Consider the following 17443-nt stretch of genomic DNA (forward strand, 5'->3'; position numbering starts at 1 on the left):
ACTTTAGAAAACATCAGATTTAACCTACGTATACAATTTCTTATCTTCTAATACTGAACCATTTGCCACTAAAACTATGTGAAATAGGATATATCAGCACTAGAATTGTATTGCCTTAGTTTAAATGTTTAGAAATCTGCGATTTGTTGCTAATCAGATCAACCCTGAAGTCCTCATTGGCAGACTCTCAGCTTTTTAACGAATTTGACTTTTTAAAGTCAAAATTATGGCATATAGTTCTAAAAATATTAAGTGAACAAGGAAATAAGGGGAGAAATGTAATAACCGAGCATCTCAAAAGTAGAGTTGTATCCCTTCAGTTTTCATTTTCACTAGAAATCGCTCGGTTCTGATTTTAGTATTCCTACTTACAAATAAAGGGGGGAAAGGCTGTGGGTGGTGGGATGCATGGGTGTGGGAGGGTACATTGTTGTCTATTAGTGGAATCAACCCTTTCAGCAGACAAAGACAACAACCAAATCTTTAGATGGTTTATTTGATCTGCGTGAAAGAGTGGCAGTGGGATTTCTGGCACTTGAATAAGCGGAAACAATATTTTTGGCTAGAGAGACTTCTGAGTTCTCTCAGGGAGCCTTCTAGAAGGCCATCTGGCCCAAACAGTATTTCTTTTGTAAAGCCCTGCATTTGGAAACACAAATGAAAGGTGTATGAGCAGCAATCAGATACCTATGAAAATAATTTGCTTTCAATACTTGGGGGGGGTTATTATTCTTTGTAATTCTCTAGATGAAAAGACTTACATGAGGGAAAAAAAGCCCCTCTTTATTAAGATATAAATTCCCAGTTTATATTCCAGTAGAGGATTTGCTTATTAAGGTAAACTTATTAATTTGCTCTATGGTTTTCTCATGAGTGAAATTAGAATGTTTCAGTGATATTTACAGTTGTTATGTCAAGGTGTGACCTTGTTTTTGACCTTTATAATTGTTAATTGAACCTAGATTTTAAAGATGAACATTTCCCGTTCCTTGGTTTTTAGCTAGCTTGTGAAGCTCTAACAAATGAAAAATATTGAAAAAGTTAAACGAAATCATTCCAAAACCAAATTATAATGATAATGAGTAAAACTGAAAATGAAGCAAAGCTGTATTTATAGTCAGAAACTGCAGAAAATAGGAATTTACCTAGCAAAGTACCTTTAAAATCTATCACATGTAATATACTTTGCTATTCTTTCACATTTTTCTTTAGAGTCTCCACACAGAAAGAAATGCTAAATTCTTATATTAAGATACCTTAGGATTACTGATCAATCATTTCCTTTAGCTGTCATTTTTGCCCAAGAAGAAATGAATACAAAAAGAGCAAAAATGAGCACTGAGTTTATAATAGAGACTTGAAAAAATATACTGTATCATAATACATGAATGTATATATATTGCGTAAATATTTATATGTACTTATATGTAAGTTATAGTTTCCATTGATATATAGTAATATTAACTAAATATTTGCTTGAGATGTTTTTATTTCAGTTACCCAATTTTCGTACTATACACAATTTTAAGTTGATAAAAAAAGAACTGTAAAAATCCCATTTTTAAGAAGCAATAATAAATTCAGTTCTGAATGGAGAATTTTCAAATAGTGGCATTACCACTGTTATGGAAAAGATGATAAATAAAATTAACCTTTAAGAAAATCTTCTATAGGTTTAAAATAAATCACATGGGAAGTGATTTATCCTGGCTGAAGTTTCTACCAAATAATTTGAAGCTAAAATTACTAATGACATGCAGGTTGTATCTCAAAATATATTTTTCTGGAAGGACTGGAGAAAAACTCAAGTTTGATGAATATTGCGGATATATATCTCGCAACTGATGTCGGCTAAGTTTGACATATTTTAGCTTATGGGAATTAAAATAGAAGCATAGAGTATGTGAAATGTTTAAGCTTTTTCCAACGGATTTTAATAAGAGAAGATGACTTTGAGTCCCTAATGTCAATCTATAGCCTAATTCTTATTAGGGGGGACTATTGTGCCAGGAAAAATACTTTTGCCTGTAAATATCTATAGTTTCCTGAAACAAAGCAGTCACAAGCACCACTATCTGCCAAACAGTGACAGATTATATGAGCAGATTATTATTTCTTAACGTAAAGTATTTTTCACCTGACATTAGACTAAGGGGCATCAGACTTTATTTCCTAAGAACTTCTAATTAAAACGAAACAACAAAAAATTCTGTGACACCAAAGACAGTTCTCCAATAATTTATCTACTTTGTGATCTAAGTATTCCCACAAATTTTATTATTTGGAAGGAACAGAAAAAAAGGTACAACTTTTATTTTTGATAATTATTTTTATTACAATATTGCTATTGTTATTATTATTATACAACAGTACTAATTATTATCACTATAGAAAACACAAAGGACCCAGCATTACCTGGAAACTTCAGCTATACCTCTGGTCTTAGGGCAGAATATAATTTAGGATGGGAGCAGAAGTAGAGAAAAGCAAAATATATAATTTTGCCTTCTTGGGTCATCTCTACTTAAAAACATTACTTGAATGAAATTTTCATCGGAGGGGAAAAAAGGTCTTTTGGAAATCTGTAACTGTCTCACTAGGACACAAACTATCAGTTTACCATCCTTAACAGAGTCACCTGTGCTTTGGACAAAGTATCCGAGGGTGTATGTTTTCATCAGCGATTCACATTCGAAATAAAACAGATTAGATGTTTGTTGGAAGCAATACTTTCTACAATTGAGCAACCTATTTATACTAAATCTTTACGAACAGAACACACATTATTTAAACCCCAAGACCCTTCAAGACCCAGAGTCACCTACCTGCAGACCCAATTTTTGTGACCAGCCAATTTATAGGCAAAGTGAAAGAAACATGCGAACTGGATAAAATAACCATATGTCCCCACTGGAAGCCCCATTACTTGAATCATTTAAACCTTGCTGGACAAAGCACCAGGAGAATTTGCTGTAGGAAACAAACCTACGCCAATGGGGCAGGGAGGAAATGACCTAATGGTGAGTCTCCCTTCTGCTCTAATTTCTGTGGTTCTGTGTTAAGAAAAGCTGTCCCACCACACTGTTGTGAAAGCTTATGCCCCAACAAAACAGCATTTCTTATTAAAAAAAAAAAAAAAAAAAAAGCCAGTTCAGAATTTAACATTTAAGTTGCCATCATCAAAAGGCAAGGACACTTTGGGACAATTTTGTTCGGGAACACTTTTAAGATACAATGGAAAAGTATTTTTTCCTTCGTTCGAGAACTGAAAATGCCAGCAAAAGAGTGTGTTTCTAGTTTGAATTTTGTTTGCTGGCGACCCGAGGTTTAGGGTAACCTCTTCCATACTCCTGGCTGCTTACAATGCTAAGTGGCATCCTTTGATGTTATTCAATGTGAAACCCAGTGTAGGCGGTTAATGGAGGCAGTGTTGGCCCCGACTGGAACTCTGCTTGGTCTGCCATTTTGATGGCCCATATTCTGCCTCAGTTTCTTCTTTCAGTAGGAAGTATTTATCAGCGGACGTAAGGTACACACAGAGGTAGAGAACATTCAGCGTGTGCAGAAGTAAAGGTGTGACAGGGGGCGTGGATGGAGGTCTTTGCATGCATGAATGAAAAAGTACATGGCCCTTCTCTCGCCGTAAATATTTATGTGCATTCATGGAGGCACTGGGTTTTGGAGTCAAGATATAGAAATGGACATTAAAACAATGTGATTTTCAAAACATATTTCTATAAACTGCAGTGTTTTTCTGATAGCCACTCCTGACTTGAAATGAAAGAATGCTATTTATCCTGAAATTGGTGTAAGTCCAAATGGGAGGTTTCCAATGTCACATATTTTGCCTTTTGATTTTAAGTGCCAGTTTGTGTAAAGACGAGCCTGTGAGTGTGTGAGGGTGAGCAAGAATACAAGGTCGGAGCTGAAGGCAGGTGTCCGTAATGACAGGGAGGGAGTGACCCACTTAATACTGTTACCCACGTTCCCAAGTCCTGGGATTTTCAGGTGTTTTTACTGCCGGTGAAAAGTGCAAGTGATACCTCTCACATTGAGGTATTCAGTTCATCACTGAAGCCAGTTTTGTCTTTTTTTTTTTTCCCCCCCATAAGGGGCTGTTTAACGTTTAGAACCTTGGTAATGTTTCAGCATTCTTTCTTCCCAAGTACTTTTGCATCGCAGGTATTAAAACTTCACTCCTTATGTAGGTAACAAGGCTGAGTTTAGAGAGTACCTCTAGGATGGATTTATAAATGCAACTTTCCCCCCATTCTCTTACAAAGAGGCAAACGGTATTACTGCAAATAACCTTTAAGATAATTAACTGACAATGCTGCAACTAGCATAAAATCTTCCTTCCGGCGACACCTAATTTAAGTGTTACTGGCACAAAGTGGAGACAGATTGCGCATCACCACTGCAATATTTACATAGCAGAAACCCACAGAGCAGGAAACGCGAGACTCAATGATGCACTAAATTAGGAACAACCGTACTCCAGTGTTAATTTGCTCTCCGTTCTATCCAGATCTCAGGTCCAGAAATTGGTACAAACACATACACAACCTCCCACTCTTAAATGACTAAACCGGAGGAGCTTTTTGTACATTTTTGCCCCAAAATTAAAATAACTTGAAAATTTATTTCCTCTCTCCACAAGAACCATTTGATCAAACTGTGTTTATTTCATTACAACTTGCTCTCACTTTGATCTAAAATTATTTTCATATGAATGCTGCATCGGAGTCTATAGAGAAAAACTAAACAGACTTCTATTTTCTCAAAGGCTTGCCAATATAGTTTATGAAAAGAATAACCTCTAGAGAGACTTGAGGGCCAGGTAGTGAAATATTCAGAAACTTGGACAGGCAAATTTACCTTAAGCGAATTTCTCCCTGATGAATGCTGTCCCCTCCCACCTCCCCCCTTACAACGCAATGAGTTTTTGAAACGATTCAAACGATATCTAGTTTATGTTTTTCCCCCACAGTATTTTAAACACCAGTTTCACCCAAGGCATTAACAAAACATTTACCTTTCCTAATTGTTGATGTTCTTTAAAGGCAGCGATCAGTTCTTCAGCCCACTTAATTTTTCCAGGGGAAGGAGAAAACTCTTCCTGCACCACGGCAATTTGGTTAGGGTGTATCACCTGCTTACCTACAAGAAGATTAATAACACCGGAAACACGAAACAACAAACAGATGTTCAAACAAAATGTCTCAACCACGAAAGGCTCCTAATGCTTCACAGTCTGTATGTAAAATAACTAATTATTTTAGAACTTTTTAAAAAGAAAGTAACTGCAATCTGGCAGGCTTTTCCAGAATACCACATAAGAAACACAGAAGAATGGGAGTAATTGTGTTTCTGATCCTATAGAAATGCCACCTTAGTGCAGATAATCTCTCATTTTTAGTTACAGGTGGGTTGACTAGGCAGCTTGTTGACTAATCCTTTGGCTGGAACTTTAAAGGATAATATCTGCAAATTAGAGTGATTATTTTGAGTTAAAGTACAAAAAAATTATATGTTAACTCTTTCAAATTTTACAAGTTGTCTTTTGCTTATTTTGTACCATTATCCCACCTGCCATGATTTCTTTTAGAAGTGGTCTGTTGTTTTTCATAAAGCTTACAGAAGCAGATGTTACAACCATATTAATATCAAATAGTGGCTTACAATAATATATTTAATTTTCTTTCTTTTAGACAAATATCGCGTGTCATTTCTAACCACTAACAGAAAACTGGATTTCAATGAAAAAATTTTATTCAGTACAGTGGAATAGAAGGCAGATTTGAACACAGTGGTCTCTAGGTTACTCCATTTCAAAATGTTTAAATAAAAAAGTTACTGAAAGTTTCTATATCCATAAACATAACCAGGCTTTCCCTTTTTTCTTGTAGAATGAAGACTGAATATTTCCCTCTTATATAGATATTTAGATACCCCAGAAGAAAGCTGATCTCTGTAGTAATAGCTTTAAAAAAGCCTTCGTTTCAGAGTTTAAGGATCCTAAGGAAAAACATTACACAAACATAACACTCACAGGCTTCTACGAAATCATGCAGTCATTAAAAGGAACAATTTAACAATCAGGGAAGTGTAAAATTTAATCAGGTCATTAATAAAATACAACATAATTTAATGTTATAATAATGATGAGATTGTATTTTATTACATGATAAAATTATGGACATATTTGGTTCTTAAAAATGAATGTGCACTTAATGATAATTTGCTCTCCTAAATATATTCGTCCATTATATCAATTTGCTTTGCTTTTGAAATAGTTGTTTTAACATTTAGCCAGTACAATTTATACCCTCGATGTTTTAAAAAAGATTATTTTTTGTAATTATTCATTGTTGAATAGAAAAAAAACCCCAATATTTGTAAAAATATTTTTTTAGTGTTTCATGGAAAAGAGTTCAAGTGAATAAATATAGCAATACCTTTTCTTCTAGTAGCATAATTAGAACACCTTCACCTTGCTATTATTTCATTCTAATCTGTCAGCATACTAATAAAACATTAAAACCCTGTACAACGAAAGATGCTTTAAATTATTTGAGGAATCGTGCTCACTTCGGCAGCACATATACTAAAATTGAGGAATAATTTCAGGGAACAAATAATACCAGTGATGACAAATGAGAGCTTTTTTCAATAGTAGGTATTGCAATTATATTTAAGTCATCTAATAGTTGTTACAATATTATTAATAAAGGATGTCAGTTCTGGTAGTCATTTTGTACTAATTGTTAGACCTGAATTTTATAATTTATGTACATAATTTACACAGATGTGTAAAAAGCCAGATTTCACGGGAACTTCTTGGTACAGATACTATGACTTGAGCAAAACATAAACTATCTAGAAATACTGGGAAACCACTGATGGCCTGCAAGTACCGGTATTTTGGTAGTGAGGCTAATTTTAGGATACGCGTTAAGTTTTAGAAATTTGTGCACATCCATGCATGAAGTAATCTGTGGCCGATTCTTGTACACCCAACAACGGAACATCAGACTTTAATGCCATGTGGGAGTGAAGCAAATATTTTATACAGAAGAGCTGTTATTGGCAAGTTACTGAGGGTGCAAAATTGGAAGACGTTAAAATTTATGACCATGAAATCCTTTTTACAGTACCACTTGATATATCGTGCTTTAAATCAATACCTGTCAAGTCTTTTAGGTGACTGTATGATGGTGTCATTTTTGTCTTCTACAAAAGACTGCAAAAAAGAAGAAAACCTACAGTGCTTCATATTTATCATCTTTCTTCTCAGCATGCAGGACTGCAATAACTGTGATGACCAAGTCAGCTGTTGAAGCTTTATTCCAAGATTTAGTTTTGGTTTCTTTTTATAAAAATAATTCCTAATGTTAATAGCCACTTATATGGCCAATGCATTGATTTAAATATCAATCCGCATGGACTGTGGCCCCATGAAATAATGACTGCAGAAGAGATGCGCGGCTAACTTATAAAAAAATACAACTCATTAAAAAAATGTATAATTTTTAAAAGTAGAGAAAATCCTTATAGCATAGACTGAGCGTTGCTCCTCAGTGTGAGGGGTAACATGATACCTTCATTAGATTTTAAAACTTTTCAACCACCTGCTTCAGAGAGGGTGTGTATTTCTCCTTCCTTCCTTGCTTTCCTCCCTGCTTGTGCAAAGCCCAAGTTATGGGGCAATTAAATGACAAATAATTAGGACAAACAGATGACAACTGGGTCTAAAATAATCAAAGCCCTTATTGTTTCAAAATACTACAAATAATCTCGTATCTTATTATCAGACTAATTACCTTTTACTGGTATGTAGCAATATAATTGGGACTACAAAGACCTTCTTTCTAAAAATTGTAAAATGGTTATGAAGTGTAGCTCCCTACTTTACTGACTTGTTCACTTGAATATATAATGGGCACTGTACCCACTCTGCCTCCCCATTCTCCCCCTGCTTCCATTTTTGTGTGTGTGTGATTTAATACTCCCTGTTGTTGAGAAACAATAGTGCCAAGCCCATAAGCTCCTCATGCTGAGTTGGGCACAGTCTAGAAAATTTAAATCTGATTTGAAGTAACTTGTCTTCTGCGATTGAATTAGGGACCAATTTAATTCAGCCCTGTTTCTTGGAGAAATTCTCAAACTCCTTTATAAGTTCTGGAGCAAACATTTACCCCAGAGGTAGCTGAGGACACCCAGGTTATACTGAGTGATGGTGATACAGGCCACCATCAATTCAGTGTTTTCAAATTTTTTTTTTTTTTTATTGAATTAGTGCCCATTTCGCAGCAACATCTGGCGCTTGGCAGCCAATGCCACACATTTTAGACCAACAACATCGAGGTCTATTAGGTAGATTTCATGGAGTGTCTCTCCAACTTTTCCATTTGGGCTATGTCCTAACTGGTCATTGGAAAGAGGCAGGTGTAACAGGCCACAGGAACAAGGACGACCTCAGGGCCAGGAGAGAGGGACTCTTTCGTTCTTAGTCACTATTAAATGTAGGGAGGATTCATTTATTAATAATTCAGATGATTGGAAAATATTTCTCTATAAGAGATCACATTTATTTACTCATTTATTTGTTAAACAAATTTGGGGAATCACATTTTGTTTTAACTCTTCATGTTAAAAACACAAAAACAAATGTCAGAACTTTATTTAAGTCTAATATAACACTAAAATTGTTTCTTAACTTGTTTAATTTTATTCGGGGTTAAACCATCGTCCCTTAAGATATGTTTTACATTTAAGGTCACTTTATGAAATATTTCTTTCAGTAATCCCTAACTGGACACATTTCAAAAATGTTTACAAAAGGGATAGCAAGGATGTTTGTCTCTTTTCCTTATTATTTGAGTTCATTTATGATCATGATATTCTTAGAACTTGCAGCAGAAGAATAAATAAGAATAAAAGAGCTTATGGTGTCTCTTATCCATGGTTGCGTGCATGAGTGTGTGAGTACACACAACTGTGGACGTGTGTTTGTGTGTAGAATCCTATTGTGGTTTTGAAAAAAATGGATTTCTGTTGCAAAAACACAATTTTCGGTTGCTACCCGGACTCCTGGGGATCTGAGTGATCAGACACACCAATCAACAGATATCTGCCTGCGCTCCAGGACCGGATTGCGGGGGGGACCTGCAGATCTTAGTGCCAGCCAAAGCCCATAGGTGTCGCCAGGTGCATAGACACTGGGAGGTGGGAGAGAAATAAGGGGCTTGAAGTGGTAGAAGAATAAAAAACTAGTTATGAGTTAAAAAAAAAAAATCAAAGAAGATATCACCGAAGTTTTTTCAGAAATGAATGAATATTTTGAATGTTTGAGGACATTTTTCTTCTCCTCATCAACCCAAATTCTTATGGCAATTCACTCAAAAACACTTCTATAATAGCCTCATCCCTCCTCTAGGGTCAGCAAAACCAAAATACTTAGGAGGACAGGAAAAAAAAATGGCAACTAATATAAAGAGGAAATAAAATGAGGGCTTCATTGTTTGAGTTGCCCAGCCAAAAGAAAACACAACAGTTTGTTCCGTAGGTTCTTGCCCTCGATGGCTTTTTCACATTTCAAATAGTGGAATAAGTATACCAGATATGTGGCTACATTAGAAACACTAATTTCTGGTTATAGTTCTACTTTTCTGGAATGTTTGCTAATTTAGCTACTGCTTTCTAAGATACCATCAAGAATCATACCGGTAAATCCCATTGCAGCTCCTTCCCTTGACTGCCTGAGGAGCCCCTCTCCATCTCGAAAGTCGATGTACACCAGATCTATGGCCTGCAGACCAAAGGCCTTCGCTGTAACGATAATCTTCTGTCGGGCATACAGAATATCTTGGGTTTCTTTACTACTTGTTGCACCTGCAATGGGATGTGGACAGAAAAGGGAGACATGAACTCTGGTAACCAAACCCAGCCACCTATTGTAAAAACTCGGTTTGTAAAGACCTGGGAATTGCTCCCCAGCAAAATGATGATTCTAATATAAACAAGGAGAGGGATATGTGGAGGCAGAGTTAAATCTCATATGTGTCTATTTATCTTGGAAGGCATCTTGCAGTGTCATTGCTTGTGTGTGCATTAAGAAAAGACCCCTCCTGCATCTCAGGAGATACAACCACAAACGACTTGCTAGGTCACAAATTAACTTCTGGTATATTTTTTCCTTCTTGCCATTGCTTGGAAAGTATCAGTTCAAAGACAGCACCACAAAAGGTGGCCGAGCAGCTGTGCAAGGAAATGGTTAACTTCTCTCACTGAGCACAGAAATTCGCGTGCTGTGGATGCAATGCCCTTCCATAACTAAGGGTTCTGAGCCAAACAGCGCAGCTTCAGGGTTTGGATGAAGAACTTGGGGAAACGGAAGGGCACTCATTTTGAAAGAGGCAGAAAGTGTCCACTGAACTGTCAGAAACACAAAAGTCTCTTGGAAAGACTGGTATTAAAATAGGTTCCTTTTCTTTCCCCCTAGAGGCGGGTGTGTGGGGTGTCGCTGTTTGTATTTGGACCGTGACACTGCTCAGGGAGAGGTCCAGGCTTCAGGCCCCTGGGACTGGTTCTGCAAATGCTCTGTGGCCTTGGCCTCTTTTCTAGGTGTGCCCAGAGTTACTAGTTAAGACCGGAGGCAGAGTGCCCAAGGGATGGGGAAAATCAGTGGAAACAAGCATACTATCTCAATAAATATTTAATAAGAAGAGTTCTAAAATGTATTTTAGGAGGAATTTAAGATCTGTTTAAAATAATATTTGGATACAACATTTAACGTAGAAAATGATTCATTAAAACAAATGTGAAATTGCCTTAAATTTGTGTTAGAAGCCTGGATAGCCCTCAGACTGATGTGAAAACAAAATAAGCAACGGAGAGGTTGTTCACATATTATACTCACTACGAACAAAGTAGATATCATATATTCCCAAACATATCTGAGGTTGCAACAGGCTTTTTATTATTTTATAAATGAAGAGAAGTAATAATATAGTGTTCTGGAAGCAGGACAGCTCTGAGGTGCCCTAAATTATCAGAAAGTATTGTCCATTCAGCTGAAAAACCATTGTCATGGTTGGCAAATATATATTGTCATGTAAATGTCCATTCATGAAGGGGCAAAGAAAAAATACACACACACACACACACAGATACATGCACACATAGAGATTGAAAAAGAGAGAAATGTGTTTGGTACCTATGCTGGCTCGAAAGTCTTCTCCTCCAAAAACGACTGCATCTAGAAAAAGACCCACTTGAGGTCCGGTCTTTAGTGCTTCTTCACACACGGCCTGTAAATGAGCAGAACAGAACCAAATCTCATAGAAGTGTGCAATTTAGAGAGGAGCAGCATGGTGGATTTCAGTAACAGAAAGATCCAACTCTTAACAGTTTGCTGAAAGCAAACTGGCAGTCCTAAAAATGCAGCCTAAATTTACCCCTTTTGAAAGGCTTTTAATATTGTCCAAGATAAGTATGTTGTATAGATTTGCTTTGCTTAATGGATTACATTAATATAGTTACAAATATATATTAATATAGTTATAATGTTCGAATCACTGTTCATCTAATCTCTAGAGAAACTTTGAATTAACTCATTTTGATCGTACCGTAAATTACTTCTCTTTTTCCAAAATTTGTTTTTGTTTTAAGAGACTCTCAAACAATAAACATAAAACCACAGGAGAGAAGGAAAGAATTTTTAAATCAAATTAATTGGATTATTTGCATTAGGATCAGGATTTCTTAGTAAATGGTCTCAGGATTAAAGACATACAATACAAAAATCTACAACTCCAGAGGGGCAAATAAAAATGCAACAAGTCATCCAAGATGTATTCATTAGCAACTTCCATATTTCTATGTGAAAATAAAGATTAATAACATTTGTCCTAGATGTAACTGAATCTACCAAGGTGGAGATTCAGCATGCTAATGTATGTGGGTGGGGAAGACCTGAAAATTGGGAGAGGACATTGATTAATTTCAGGGGCTGTAAGTGCTTCTACTTACAATATGGAATAAAATGGTGCAGTGGAGTTTAGAATTCAGTCATCGTATGAATCTAGTCGCATCTAAGGGATATGCTTTGATTGTATCTCAGAATTGTGGGGCAGGCTGGAAGAATTTGTGGTTAGTGGGGTAAATGCGCTGATCATGAGGCTTGAAGCAGCTCCCCAAACATATGCACTCTGCCCCTCCTGCATGGTCCAGTAGGTCTCAAAGTTTTCTCTCGGAGCGCTTACTCACATACTATCTCTCTGGGCAGTTTCCAACTATCTCTTTTCTTTGTTTTTAGGGATTTCTTCCCTCCTGCCTTCTGAGACAGGGTGCTACAATGATGTTCATGAGTCAGGTGAAATGTGAGGCATATTTTGGAAAAGAGTTTAAATGATCAGTGATAAAGGGGAAAAAACAAGCTAGCCATGAAATCGTTAAGGCAAACTGTTGCATGTAACCATACAATGCTGGCAAACACTCGGGTCAGCTAATCTTCCTGAACGCATATCAGGAAATACTTTATGTTCTAATGTGGCAAATTGAAATAATATACTACAAACTATTGATGTATCCTAACCTACAAATAGCAGTCTTACATACTAGACATGATGGATAATGTTGCTACAACGAGGCCAGCAAATTTCCCAATAAAAGGCAATTGTTACAAAAGAATAATTGAAAGTTAATTCATAAGGGCAACAAAATCAATTTTCATGTAGATTTCATCTAAAATATAATTCAAAACATGTTTACATGTGATTATTTAATTGAAATAGGAATCTATAAATATTTCACTTAAATATTTAGGATTGGGAAGTTTCTCTTTGCTATTTAGCCAATCTTTTGTTTTCTGAGATGCTCACAGCCTGGTTTTGGATTATTATAGAGAACAAATGGTGCTCAAGGTTTACTTTGCCTATAAATCTTTCTAGAAAAATATTTTTAAGTAGATGTCAAAATTGAGAACAAAAGTTCCCTTGGGTAATAAATAAAATACTAACTTATTAGTCACATTATGTTCTCTTACCTTAAAATTGAGCAAACCCATTGCAGTTTCCACAAAAGGGATTAAATTCATAGGTTGTTCAAGTTTTCGGCCTTTTAAGTAGAAGGAAAATTTGTCTGAAAACTAAAATCAAAAGTGTCATAGGTGATTAGTAGGGGAAAAAAATGTACAATCACCGAAATGTAGACATAGAAGTAGTATTTAAGTCTTTGGCCTGAGGAAGTAATATCCCAGCCTATTTTGTACACAAAAAAGAATGAAAACAAAACAAAAATAGGAGGAAAGACCAAAGAAAATAGGTAGCAAAGTTCCCACCAAACTAAATAGTAAAACCCCAAGCATTAGAATTTTTTTTTTTCCCCCTAAAGGAGCAATTTGAGGCCTAGGAGTTAGAAGTGGAAAGAGAGATTCTGGAGTTTAAATGCTTTCCTTGAAAACATATTTACGTAAGACCTCTAGCCTTCACTTCGTTAAATGCAAATGGTAGGCCCCCAAAACAGTGAAGTCTTGCTCTACCTGCCATTCTGTTTTTGTTTTGGACCACGCACTGACATCGGTGGAACTGTTAGCAGCCTTCTACGTGGAACCCATATTATTCATTATAGCACCATTATCCTTTGTTCAGAAGGTTTTTCTTCATAATTTTTTAGCTTACCTAGGAAGACCTTAAAAAGGAAGTTTAATTCTTTGAAGACCAAAGCTCGCCAATTTTTTCCATGAGACCAGTTCACAGCTAGCTCTGTGCTGCCAGTGGGGTAGCCCAAATTCCAAAATCTATCATCTGGAAACATACAAAAGCTCTTGCATAGATCTCCACCACCCCCCCTTTCAAAAGGAAAAAAAAAAAAAAAACCCACCACACTCTAAATTGTAAATCTATTATGTCTATCTAGATCTAATAAGATGTGGGGAGATAAAAAAAAAAAAAAAAACACAGGTATGATAAAGCTATTTTTGTAAATAAAGATGAAAACATATATATCCATTTTAAATTTAAGGAATATTCAGCCATTAATGGATATCAAAGGAAAAGGGAATTTTAATCATCTCTCCATTCAGTCTCAGTTGGGTAAATCATATCTAAGAGATTTGCATAAATATAAACCATCAAAGACTTTTCATCTTCAAAGGGGGTTTCAAGACCCTATAAGCTTTGTACTGTAATCATGGCAGGTCACCACCCTGCAGGAATAGGGCTGCTATGGCAACATAAAAAAACTAATGCTTAAGGCTTAGCATAATATTCTGACTAATAGAAAGGAAACTCATTTTAAAAGCTGGCAGCCTATTTACCAGAAGCAGGATTAGAGGTGTTATTTCCCCTTTTAGCTGCCCCCTCCTTGCTTGTGCAGCACCCCCCCTAAAAAATCTAATCACTGGGATCTTTAAAAAGCTTTTGAGCAATTTGCAGTAACTTTACAATTAGGCTAAAATAAATCACAGCTTTCAGTAATGAAGAATTATTCCCAGTTGCTCCCATTGCCCCTCCCTTCCTCAGACACCATCATCATCACCTCCTTAGTAACTTTTCAAGGGAAGGAATAACTCAACCAAAATAGCAAGAAAGAAGAGAAGGCTACAATGTAAGGAGACAAAATGTATAATATTACGGGAAAGTGAAAATAAAACCTAATTTATGTCACATTTAAGCTAGAAAATGGGTAGTGAAAGATTAGCGGTTTTGGTGTTATATCTGCACTGGAAGAACTTTTTTTTTCTCACTAAAAAAAACAAAAACAAAAAACACCAAAAAAACGTGCAACATTACTTGCCCCATTCTTTGCGATAACAGTTGTAACTACAAGAATCATAAAGTTTAAAACTAGTTAAGTACTTTACAATATATTTCCTGTTCTTAGAAAAATCTCTATTGCCTTCTGTTTTTAAGCCAACAGGGACATTTAAAAATTAAATATTCCGGCCCATTCTCCTTCTCCTCCTCCCCTTCTTTCTTAAAAAATTGCATTAAGTACTGCCACAAAAGGTAACTAGTGGAGAAGTTTCAATTAATTTTTTCAAAAGGAGACGATTAAATGTTTCCGGCCTGGTAAAGTGTTCATTTCAGTGAGGTGGAGGGGCTGGGGAGGGGGGTGGAGGAAAAGAAGGGGAAAAAATCACAAAGAGATTGGGGAGGAGATGAAGTAGCAGGGCTCAGCAATTCTTTCAATTCCAGTGCACACCCAATAGTGTGTTGGAAGAATGCACACTGTTCGGGATTTGTGGGAGAATTGTCCCACGACAAAGAAGGCAGAGTCGCGCTTGTTATAGTCCAATAAGCCGTGCCAGTCAAACAAGAACCCACACTAGCGACAAAAGGCCGGCAAGAGATTCTCACACAAAAGGAAACAAGGAAGCCCATCTTTCAGTTGTGCATCAGGCTCTGGGTTTTATGCTTCACATAAATACAAACGGAGAGGAAAAAATAAACAGCCCAAAAGACTTCTGTTAACTAGAAATCCTGTTTCTATCCAAGGATTTAAAACAGCGAACAGAAGCTGTAGCTCAAGGCTGGGGTGGGTCCTCCCCTCTTAAATGAAGGGTAATAACGGTGATAAACAGGCATTAACATGAAACCAAAAGGGAACAGTGGCTTCAGATTCCATTTCAATCAATTTAAGACACATTCGAATGGGGTAGGAGGCCTCGGGGATTGTAGCCTACTGTAACCAGTATCTCCCAGCTTCTGAGGGGTGACCTTGGAGAGAAGAACTCCAGTTTAGAAAGTAAATATGGGTCCTTGAACATGGGGCCTTCAAGAAGACTCCAACACGGAGCTGTCCAGCAGAAAAAATAATGGCAGCCACAGATGTAATTCTGAATTTTCTAGGAGCTACATTAAAAGAGGAAAATGAAATAGGTGAGTTTCATTTGAATAATGTTTGTTCAACCCAATAGACCTGAAATATTAATCATTTCGACACGTGATCGATATAAAAACTACTGAGATAATTTACATTCTTTTGGGGGGAGGGGGCTGCTAAGTCTTCAAAACCCCATGTGTATTTTACACTTACAGCACATCTCAATTTGGACTTGCCACATTTTAAGCTCTCAGTAGCCACGTGGGGCGGGCGGCCAGAGCACTGGAAAGTACAGATTCGACGACTCTACATGCGTGGAAAAGGTGAGCAGCTTCCTCTGGTAGTACAACTATTCGGTGTATTGCTGCATCTGCAGCCACAGCCTTAGAGATAATCCCAGATGTGGCATCAAGGGCCTGCGCCCACAGCCGTGTCCCAGGCCCGCTGCCCCCGAGCAGCCCAATAGGCAGGTATTTTATTCGGCAGAGATCTGCAAAATCATAGCAACCCCTAAATAAAATCTAGCCTCCCCCTCCTTGAACAATGAAAACAATCATAGTATAATTAGGCCCATTTCAAAGTTTTCTTAAGTCATTTGACATGCCAGGTTTTTATTGGCTGAAAAGTCTGTCATGAAACACACACACACCTGTCAGCAATTTAAAAAGGACGGACTAGAGAGCTGTTCAGGAAATAATATCTGTGCTAATTAAAACCACTAGTTGAAAGCTTCCTGTTTCTTCCTCTAGTTGCCCTCAGGAGTGACCTTGCCCTCTCCTCCTCTAGGTTCGTTTTATCATTCGTGGCTAATGTGCCTTTGCTGTCTATGAAGACTGCAAATGAACCTGGGTGGGAGCCCTTTACTTCACTGCTCTTCCGGTGGCGGTTAGGGCCTGGCGGGCCGTGAGGAGCGATCCAGTTCGGGGGCAAGCCAGTTTCGAGGATTGCTCTGTGAGGCTTCCGAGGAGGCTGTTCTGGCCAAACCGCAAGTCTGAGTGCGGAGCGGCCGCATCATCCCGTGGGCAGAGTTGTTCCTCTGAACACTCTGGGCAAAGCCAGGCTCTCCTTGTGTGAAGGGAACAGTCTCTTGGGCTCCCTCCTTTCCTTTAGCTCCCTTTCTCTCTGCTCCATGCGTGTGTTTTCAAAATCTGCGGCACCCGAATCCTTCCCTTCTGCTACCCCTTCAGGGCTGCTCCTGAGCCTTCAATTAAAGCAAAGCATTAGCTTACTCACCCACTGGATTTCTTCAGGACTTTCCACCTTGGGCAGCATGAGGCTAGAGGGAAGGACCCGGGACTGCAGGAGGGTCTCCAGGTCCCCTTCGGCCAGACCGCTGGACACCGAGTTGACTCTCACACACTTTTCGGTTGGGCCCAGATCAAAGTCTTCAAGCGTTTTTACTATTCTCAGTCGAGCTTCATTCTATCAATGTCAATAAAATGTACCTCCTAAGTTTATTTATCATCGAGAGCAAACAATCCAACTGACCGTGGACCAGCTATATGGATTCAGAATCTGAGCACCATGACTGTATCTACACATTTCCCGTCCAGCAAATAAATGGTATTTGAAATAAGTTGTGCAATCTGACAGACAAGAGATTGATTTCCAAACT

At 37.4% G+C, this 17443-nt stretch overlaps 1 protein-coding gene across 1 annotated transcript in view; it reads right to left on the bottom strand.

Moving 5' to 3' along the window:
• The window catches only part of CLYBL (citrate lyase beta like), a 243245-nt gene that overhangs the window by 13164 nt on the left and 212638 nt on the right, over nt 1-17443 (bottom strand). The window contains exons 3-7 of the mRNA XM_032402689.1: nt 17062-17250; nt 13049-13150; nt 11219-11312; nt 9727-9894; nt 5036-5160 (exon numbers count right to left, since the gene is read on the bottom strand). Of these exons, the coding sequence (XP_032258580.1) occupies nt 5036-5160; nt 9727-9894; nt 11219-11312; nt 13049-13150; nt 17062-17250 (678 nt within the window). The remainder of the gene's footprint in view (nt 1-5035; nt 5161-9726; nt 9895-11218; nt 11313-13048; nt 13151-17061; nt 17251-17443) is intronic.

This window comes from Phoca vitulina, unplaced genomic scaffold, assembly GCF_004348235.1.
Source record: "Phoca vitulina isolate PV1807 unplaced genomic scaffold, GSC_HSeal_1.0 scaffold5, whole genome shotgun sequence".
Lineage (NCBI taxonomy): Eukaryota > Metazoa > Chordata > Mammalia > Carnivora > Phocidae > Phoca > Phoca vitulina.